General features: G+C 28.3%; 2 protein-coding genes across 2 annotated transcripts in view; one reads left to right on the top strand and one right to left on the bottom strand.

Moving 5' to 3' along the window:
* The window catches only part of LOC126906678 (uncharacterized), a 25194-nt gene extending 20321 nt beyond the window's left edge, over positions 1–4873 (bottom strand). The window contains exons 1-2 of the mRNA XM_050687395.1: positions 3821–4873; positions 3682–3751 (exon numbers count right to left, since the gene is read on the bottom strand). Coding sequence (XP_050543352.1) covers positions 3682–3751; positions 3821–4553 — 803 coding nt within the window. The 5' untranslated portion in view covers positions 4554–4873. The remainder of the gene's footprint in view (positions 1–3681; positions 3752–3820) is intronic.
* A 4561-nt stretch (positions 4874–9434) lies between these two features.
* Positions 9435–10196, top strand: LOC126908201 (uncharacterized). Its single transcript, XM_050690112.1, has one exon. The coding sequence runs from the start codon at positions 9435–9437 to the stop codon at positions 10194–10196; it is 762 nt and encodes a 253-aa protein (XP_050546069.1).
* The last annotated feature ends 218 nt before the right edge of the window (positions 10197–10414 follow it).

The following is a 10414-nucleotide window of genomic DNA, read 5'->3' as shown; positions in this document are numbered from 1 at the left end:
TCTATAAAATTAATTTAACAATTTATCGAGTTATCAAGATGATTACTATTAACCATCGACCTGAATTATCTTAATCTCTATTAAATTGTCTATTTCATAGATCCATCATAGGTTTTATGATGAAATGGATCCATTATATGATTTATTTTGGTATATTTTATTTAAATTTTGTAATACTTTAAAAATAAATAANATGATGAAATGGATCCATTATATGATTTATTTTGGTATATTTTATTTAAATTTTGTAATACTTTAAAAATAAATATATATGAGTCTCACCAAAACACATAAAAAAGTTAATGCAATACAAACATTAGACATTATTCCCATTTGAACTATTGTAATAGGTTTGAATAATTCATAAAAATGTTTAATTTTCCTACAACAATTTTATATAAAAATTAGTTAAAAAAAATAAGCGATGCCATTTCTTCTGAATAATCATAAAATAAAAATATATTAGGATGGGATCACCTCTTGTAATACAGTTAATCCAGTCTATGGAAAACTTTTTGATTCTTATGTCAGAATTATTTTATCAATCAGTGAACCAAAATCAAAACCAATAAGTATTATGTACAATTTTGTACAAATAAAATTAATTTTTGTAGACCCCTCTACCCCAAGAAAATAGTTTTTTTTCTCCGGATGCCAGAGTAACGTGATCCCAGCAGCTGCATTTGTAAAATTTATTCTAAAAATGTATGTTGTTAAATAATTTATTGGGTTCAATCACTAAGAGTGCAATCTAATTTAAAAATTAGATTATTCTCGTAGTAATATATACACGTTAAATCTTTATAAAACAATTAACATACTGTTTATATATTTATTTCAATACTTTTGATATTGTTTGACTATACTATTGATACTATTTGGGACTAATTCTGGCAAGTCTTGGCATTATCAAACTGACCTTCCATCATTTCNATTATCAAACTGACCTTACATTATTTTCACTTCTTTTCACTTCTTTTTTGCAATTTTCTGCAATTTTAGCAGTCCATGACATAAAACTACAGTCCATTTCGTTATTAATATCATCACTTTCCTAGATGTCATCTTCAACAATACTATTTTCCAAAAAATTTTCATCAATCACTTCTATATATTTCTATATGATTTATTTGCTATTAGTTCTTGTAAATATTTTTTACTGGTAGCACATTGTTTCTGTGCGATTATCGACATCTTAAAAAAGGGGACCATCAACTTGATATATGTTATTCTGAAAATACTTGTAGTATACGTTTTGTTTCTTGTCAAGTATTACAATAAATCAATAGGGTTATTGATCTAACATACAATTCTTTAGCTCTCAGAAACTTAGACCTCATTAACGGTTTCCAATCAGCCACCATGCGAACAAAATGATTGACATAATTTCGTATGTAACATAATGGCAAATTCTCTTTTTTATTTGTCCGTAACAAATTGTAGCATACATTTAAGTAATCATAAGTGCTAATGATTGATCGGAAACGGTAATCTTTGGAGGTCTTACTCTTAGGTAAATGTTTTTCCACTTGAACTCATAACACCCTCATATAAGAAAATTCTTGAGCTTAAGACTGACACTAGAATAATAAATGAAAATAAATGTACAGAAAAATAAATATCATTTGTGCCTTCCTTGCTCAAATGGTGACTATCCAACAGGACTGCACTGCTGTTTTAATTGTAATAAACCTGTTAATTTATTTGGGTGCTCTATAGACAACCCCAATAGTGAGAAAGGTTGTGGCCAATCATGCATTTGCTTACAATATTATGAAAAAAAAAAAAGAATCTACATCGGAAGAAGGGTGGCAAAAAAAAAGGTAAATCTACAAAACGACGATATTCAAAATTATTTCTTTATCAACAATAAGGGGTTTTAACAGATAAACTTAAATACTAAAGGACCTGGAAATTTTTTTTTTTTTTGAAAAATGGATCTATAAATGAAACTAGACCAATATTAATACCAAAGTTAGGAAAGATAATAGAAATTCAATAGAAAATTGTAAAACTACGCAATTAATCATTAAAATGGCTGATCATAACGACAATAAAGTAACTTTTAAAGATAGAGCAGAAATTCTATTGCGAAATTTAAAAAATAAAATTCACAAGATCGTAGGTGATCTCAAAATATTAGATGCAATGGATACAGTATCTAATATTGCCAAAGTTTTCTTAAGTGAACTTCCATCTTACAATTTGAAAAAAAAATGCTCTAATATTTTGTATTACAATGCTTAGTTGGATCAGCATTTACGATTATACCACTAAGCGTTTTTGATGAAAAAATAGATTTAAATAAAACAACTCTTTTTCGCCAAGTATTGGAATGTGTAATATTTCAGAATTGCATCCTTTCGGCATACAAGAAAAACTGTCCTTTGATAGAAAGCAAAGGTACAGGGCAGAGAAGAGAAGGTGTAGCTTTTTTTTGCGAAAACACTTTTTCGCGGCACACGAAAAACGTTAATATCTTATTATCTAAATATTTAATAACTCAAAAACTGTTCTACTTTTTGTATTTTGGACTTCATTTTCGGACTCAGTGGACGATTTCACATAAAAAATGACTATCATAAGTCATGGGTCAATTTTGTTGTAAACTAGTGTTATTAATAATACAACCCCCCTATTCAAAACTTTGAATCATAAAAATAAAAAGTAATACACTTTGTTAGAAGATATAAAATCTCTTAATAGTCTCCTTGGTGAAGTTCCTGCAAATATAATGAAATGGAGCTCAGAATCATTGAGCAATTCTATAAATAACAAATCGACACTACAATTTAATTAAGTAAATGTAAATGTATATTGAATTTATTTTTTGTGCAATTATTAACGTATCCGAAATTTAATCACGTGTAGGAATTAACGTATCTTAAATAAAAAACGAATAGAAACTAACATATTTAAAAAATATAGCAGTGTAGAAACTAACTTATATACATTTCTATCTGTTTAACTTCATATAGGAACTTACATTTGCCCCTTTGTTTCATGTTCTATTTAGTATGAAAAGTATCATGTCGGTATTTAGACAAAATCAAATATAAAACAATAAACTTAAAGATAAAAATAAAGAAGTAGAGGCTTCCAAATTTCCAAAATTATAATCTTAAAAATAGGTTCTCTCAATTTCAGCTTTTTCTTATTATGAATTGTACACAAAAACTACATTAGGAAAAGTATTAATGAAGTGCGTAAGGCCTGATAACAGCATTATGTGCAAAATTTAAATAGCTATAATTTTTGAATTAATTTTTGACAGACAATCTATTTTTGCATATACGTAATAAATGTAAAATACAATTCAAAAATTCATATAAGAATTAAACTGCTATTGTTCCTACATGGAAAACGGTTATCAAAATCAAAACCAAAAAAAAAATACAAAAATCCTTTATAAACAATAATAAATATATAAATAAATTAAATAATAAAAATAAAAAAAAAATAAAAAATAATTATTTGAGGATTTTTATTATTAGATATACTATCTAAGATTTCATTTTCATTTTCAAAATATATAAGTTTCATATAGAATGCTAAAAGATTTAAAAATATTGAATAATTAGTCAATGATTCGTCTCCAATTTCACCGTAAAACTTAATTTAAGATGAATTTATTTAAAAGAAAAAATTGTACAAATGTTATTATAAAAAACTACAACTTACGTAATAATTATTATGTGATTTACAATTATATTCCTAAAATTGTCGACAGAACTGTTATTATTGGATTCTTCTTCAAATAAAAATTAATAAATAAAGTATTAATTTATTCAATGTGAAATATTATTAATTATATATTTACCATTGTTTGTATGTTGATAGCCAAAATTCTCATATTTAGAAGCAAAAATTTTTAATTGTGCAGATAACATCCAACATAGCTCAATTACAGTAATGTCATATAGTAAAATGTCTAAAACTGAATTCACAAGAACAGCTGATTCTATTAAATAAATGAATGCGTACATTTTTTCGTATTGTTCATACGACATAATAGAAAAAAATATTTGGAGCGGAGTATTTCTATAAATTACAAAATTGCCTTGTCGATTTTCAACAGAGACCTCTTTCATCATTAAAGGATTTAAAATCCATATAATAAGAGCTGTGAACCATATCAATGCATAAATATTTATCATTACTATGCATTTTTTCTTATAATGCTGAAATATATCTTTTCTGTGACAATTATGTGATAAAAAATCATCTCTCATCACATCAAATAACTTCCAAAGTTCATCAAATTTCCGCATAAGTCTTATAGATTTGAAAATTCTGGTAAAATCACATAGGAATGATACTGATATTTGAAAAAGTGCGTACAAATCATTAAACACAAAGTAAAACCCAATAAAACAGCTTATAAATACTATTAAATCAAGAAACAATAGAAATGGTTTAATAGCATAATAGTTTATGTTATACTTTCCAATTTTTAAGCCAGGTTTGTTTTTTGGATAAAATAAATGATACATTTTGTAAATCTTCAATAAGTGATAGTTAATGATGTAGTTTTTTTCTTCTTGGTTATCCATTGCTTATTTTTTGAATAGAACTCGAATCACGTGATCTTAGTGAAATGTTATTTTTATCGTATTGAAATTAATAAATAGTCAGAAATCTTGAAATTTGTTAATTTTGTAGTTTTAATTTGTTGATCTTAACAATAATAAGTAATTCACAATAAATTTGTAAATCTATAATCTTACATAATACATTTTTGCAATAACTAATTAAATTATGAAATATTAAATGATTATATAAAAATTAACAAACTATACTACGATTAACGTAATTAAACATACCATGAGTATCTTTTGAGAATCAACTGGCACATTTGCACCTAACGACCCTACTCCCGTAGGGAATACTGAATACAAACGGCAGATAAGACTAGCAGGAAACCACTAGTTACTGGAGGAACACGCCTATTGGTACCGTGCTATTAGATAAGTACTGTCTTATTTTCTTTTACTATTCAAGTAAATTTTTATTTCTTATATTTCATTAATTATTGAAATTTCACTGACATTACATAGTTATATANAATTATTGAAATTTCACTGACATTAAATAGTTATATCCTTAAATTTTAAATATACTGAATCAATCAATGATAAACTTATTTGAATAAAATGTCGTATCGATTACATATTAAAACTATTAATTATTTTTGTAAAAATAGGGCATTTAAAGATGTCTTAGAAGACAGTTCAACTTATTCTATAAACTGATAATTAAACTTTATGGCTTTTAATATTAATTTTTTTAAAACCTTGCATAATTATATATAATTTAATCACAGAATAGCTTTAAGAATTCATATTTTTTTTTGTATGCAAAGAACTATTTGTGTTACTACTTTTTTAGCTTCGATGAGAAGCTGAGAAGTTATTAATTTTATTATGATGTATTTTTTTTTTTTTTTTGTCTGGTACCACTTTTTTTCAACTCTCACCGAACTGATTTCTTTCAACGATACATCAAAAGATCACAAAACGTATCCAGTCGAAGACATTACCCTCACAAATTGAAAAAATTTCCCTCGTTTACTATAAATGGGGGAAATCTCCAAAAAAATTACAAATTTAAAAATCACTAATTTTCCAAATTTTTTCAATTTTTTTACTTAAAACTGGCATAACTTTTTCAAAAATGAACAAATCAATATAATTTTTTTTTATAGATGCATAATGTCTTTACCTACCATTTGATATATTNTATATATACTTCTTTCATTCGACATACTTTTTTTTAAAATCGGACCATTTCCCTTTATACAGGGGGGGTGCAAACCTTTTAAAATGCGTATAGAAAGTAGAACTTTTTCAACTTAACTTTTGAAAGTGTTCCGGAAATACTGACACTTTTATATATATCTTAAATTAAAGCTTATGTAATATACTTAAATATATAAAAAAAAAAAATTCGAACTTTATTTTGTCTTCACGGNTGGGTCAATTATTTGGTCACCATATCAAGCTAATCTTACTAATAAACTGGAAAAATTGCAAAAACGTTTTCTACGTATGTTAGTAGTAAAAGTAGGAAAATACGATATTAATGAAGTTGATTTAAATGTAGTAGCTTCAGATATTGGTCTAACCAGTCTGAGTATGAGGCGGAAAATGTTTGACGTTAGTTGGATCCATAGTTTATTAAATAATAAAATTGACTGTCCAGAAATTCTTGATATTATTCCTTTTAATGTTCCTTCAGTCCATTTACGGTCTCAAACGATGTTTTATGTTTCTTCTGTCCAACAGAACTATAATCTTTTTGCTCCGGTCAATCGTATGTTATTAGAATGTAATGAAGTTTGTCATAAAGTGGACTTCTTTTTTAATTCTTTAGATATAATAAAGAGATCGATTATATAGTTAAGAATCTTTACTTATATTGTTTGTTTTTATAATTAATTGTATGCTATAAATTTATTGATGTCTAGTTTAAGTTTTATTAACTGTACTCTTGCCCTTTGGGGCGTTAATTTAGTAAATAAATAAATAAATAAATATATATATCTTAAATTAAATCTTATGTAATATACTTTAATATTAAAAATTTTGGACTTTATTTTCTCTTCATGGTGAAAATACCTACCGTATTCAAAAATATGCTATTTTTGTGTTAAAATTCTTGTTTTTGTATTTTATTTTATTATAAGGGGATTACACTGATTTTCATAAATATTATATCAATCTAATTGACATAGTATAAAAAGTTAAACATATTTAAATTTTTTTGTTTCTTTGAAGTCGAGAAAAATAACTTTAAAATTTGAACTAGCTAAATTTCCATTTTTATTAGGTGACGAATGCGACGTACGGTTTCTGAGACGGTAACACTTGGGTCTTTCACGCCTGTGGCACTGAATTTTTTCTTAATTCTTTTTGAGTTAGAAAAAAATGCTTAAGTCATTTGATTTTTATCTCATTTAGATTCAATAACTTCAATAAATATCAAGGATCCTATGTAGTCTCCTCTCGTGAGAAGAAATTCATAGTAATATTATTTTACTATGTGGTTTTTTTTTGTAGCTATCATTTATTTTTTTAGCTCTCACTTGACCTATTTTTTTGACAATTTTTTTTTTAAATTTAAACACTATCTACAGATTTGCATCAAAGCGTTTTTTATGATAGTGATTTTAATCACTGTCAGATATCATCTATACTGGACCCAACTATGCCACGACCCCACTGTGCTGGGTACTTTTTTAATCCAGTGGTCAAAGAAAAGAATTATTGTATAGATATTATCATTTTATATTTAATTAATACTTAGATTTCCTTAAATACATTTAAGTTAGTTTTTTCTTTTACTATGACCGAAAAATTATATTCAAGGTCAGTTTATTTTTATACTTTTAAATCTTTTTAATACTTTATTACTAGGCATTTATGAACCATTATTAAATTTCTTTTTTAAATACTGTTTCAACATTAGTTATTGATAATTTTCTTATTTCTAATGTAATTAAACGTATATGTGTCCATTTAATAATTAATGTTGATACAATTTGAATAGTAGAGAGAAGCATTAGGACCAATTTTTTTATTGAAAATTATGAAACATAGGATCCTATATCTTTAAAAAAGAAAAAGAAATTTATATATTTAATACATTTAAAGATATTGGATTGGTCAATCACTCTGTATTTAATTAAAAAAGGTTGGCCACAACTGTTCCATTTGAATAACATTAGTACTAATAGAAAAATCAAGATGAAAATATCTTTTAATTAATTAATCAATTTCTAACTAAAAAAATAGTAATTTATAAATAAAATACTTGTAAATTTGTCGTAATGTTTGAAAATTCATACACATATATAACATTTTTATCACTATTTGTTCCAATTCCACTTACATTGTATTCATTAAAAACATGTAGTACATAAATATAAAAAGATGAACATTTGTTTTAAGTGTGAATATACTAATTTAAATTTAAATTGTGTACTTTTTTTACATTTTATATTTTTTGTCTTTAAACTTTCATAAAATGTTCAAAAATAAATATGTTAAATAAAAATTTTTGTGAAAAGTAGTCTAGTTGTTACAGGTAGTGGTATAATTCAATGACTCGATATTTTTACAAAACTCTTTAGCACGTGTACCTTATTTCACTAAATCTTTAACTTAAATTCTACTAAATGTTATTTTATCGAATTACATAAATATATTTATATATAGTATTTTTCAATAACTGTTTTTTATAACTACTAGATTATTTTATTTTTACTCAAATATTTTATAATTATGTTTGAATAATTTTTAAGTTTTTATTGACAAATCATTTATTTATTTTTGTAATAATAGGCTACCTTAAAAGAGTCATAGTTACTCCTTGCCGTCCAATGGGCCGGATTGACCCCCTCAGCCGCCGGAGGCAAAGATGCAAGGAGCCTTGGGTCCACTAACCATTTCCAGAATCTGCACTGTAGGCTATTTACCTATCATAACAAGAAAGGGGACAGCGCGACCTGTTCACGGTTATAACAGATGACGCCGCGGGCCTTCCCCATCCAGTATAGCAGAGAACTTTCCTAGAGTGGGTTCGAAGAGGCCCACCACAAAAACTGATCTTTAACCGACATTTAGGGTGCACGGCAGAACACCACCCTGGCCCTAAACAAAGGACCAAAGCTGAGATCAGATTGCGACCTCTGCCCAATTTAAGGGTCATGCGCATATGACGGAACAGCGCATCCCCACCAGCATTGAAACCAAGCCCAACAGAGTCCGACACCATGATCTGGCACACTTAGCCGACAGCGTGGGGTTCCAGATTGCCCGGTTTACCAGTGTTGCAAAAGCAACCTTTTACGCGGCCGACGCGTACGTCTCTCTGTTATGCCTTTGACCAAGAACCCATCCGGGTCCAAGGCCGCAGGACTGCTGAAGTCTCCAACCTGTTAAACCAGAATTCTGGAATAAGGATATCCAGCTTTTGGGATAAACTCGAACAGATAACGAGTTTACCCGCTATTTATTTTTTAACACGCTTATATTAGTTTCACGTGTATGTTGTGTGTTTGTTGTTTGTAAATCTCCACGCGCCACGTGTTATTATTCTCGCGTATCCCGTCGTCTATGGTCTTGAGACTAGACTGTCGTAACGCATTCACCCCACCGCGCTCACCTCTCGCCGACATCAATATTTTCCTGTATAATTTTATATTTTTGGTTTTCGTACCCGTACACGCGTCCGTGACATCAATTATATATATGTAAACGAATTTTTATTTTGACTGACCAATACCGCCCGCGTGTAATGCGCTTTACGTATATATATAGGTATATATATATATATATATAGGTGGTCATTTGTCTCCTCTCCTATTTTCAATATATGTCAATAGTATACAACAAACCCTAAAACAGTCTCGAGTTCTCTGTTTTGCGGATGATATGAAAATATTTATACAAATTCAATCTCCTAGTGATTGTATAAGACTTCAAACTGACCTTGATAAGTTTTTTGAGTGGTCGACTACGTTAGGACTATCACTTAATCCGTCCAAGTGCAAAGTCATAACATTTTCTAGGAGTCAATCTCCGATTTTCTTCCCATATCGCCTTGGCAACGACGACATCCCTCGTGTGTATGATAATGTTAGGGACCTGGGATTCATATTAAGCCATAATCTTGATCCTAGTGCTCACATCCAACATGTATGTTGTAAAGCCTTAAAGATGCTTGGTATTATTATAAGATTGTCCAGAGAGTTCAAGCTGGGAAGTTCAGTAAAAATTCTATTTTGCTCATTGGTCCGCCCTATATTGGAGTATGGTAGCGTGGTATGGGACCCCCACACGGCTGAAAACGCTCGTCAATTGGAAAGGGTTCAAAATAAATTCCTTTGTTTTGCTGGACGCGCGCTTGATTTGCCTTGTCCGCCTCATGATTATACTCCTGTGGCTAATCATCTAGGTCTTTCCTCCCTATCCTTGAGACGTAATGTTGCGGGTTCTAAATTCCTTAAGGGCTTGCTTGATGGGAAAGTTGAATGTCCCGCGCTATTGTCTCTGGTCCCTTTCAGGGTTCCACAGATCAATACCAGGTCAAATGCGCCGTTCCGTATCACGCAAGCCCCTACAAACTACCTTCTGAACGAACCACTTCGCCGATTACTAAGGTATGCCAATAGTGATCCTAATTTTATGTTGTAATTATGTATAATAATATTTTGTTTTTTTCTATTTATATTTTGATTGTTTTTGTTATTGTATATATATACCACGTTATTTCATATGTTATAAATTGATATTTTGTATTTTTGTTTAGTGATTTTATGTTATACGTATTAAATGTAGTTAATGTAAAACCAACATATATGTATTTAAAAAAGGGTTTATCCCGTAAATTAATAATAAATAAATAAATAATA

Source organism: Daktulosphaira vitifoliae, unplaced genomic scaffold (assembly GCF_025091365.1).
Source record: "Daktulosphaira vitifoliae isolate Bord-2020 unplaced genomic scaffold, ASM2509136v1 Scaffold_5, whole genome shotgun sequence".
NCBI classification, from domain to species: domain Eukaryota; kingdom Metazoa; phylum Arthropoda; class Insecta; order Hemiptera; family Phylloxeridae; genus Daktulosphaira; species Daktulosphaira vitifoliae.
Note: the sequence above shows the minus strand (reverse complement) of the source record. Positions and strands in the feature narration are given on the sequence as shown.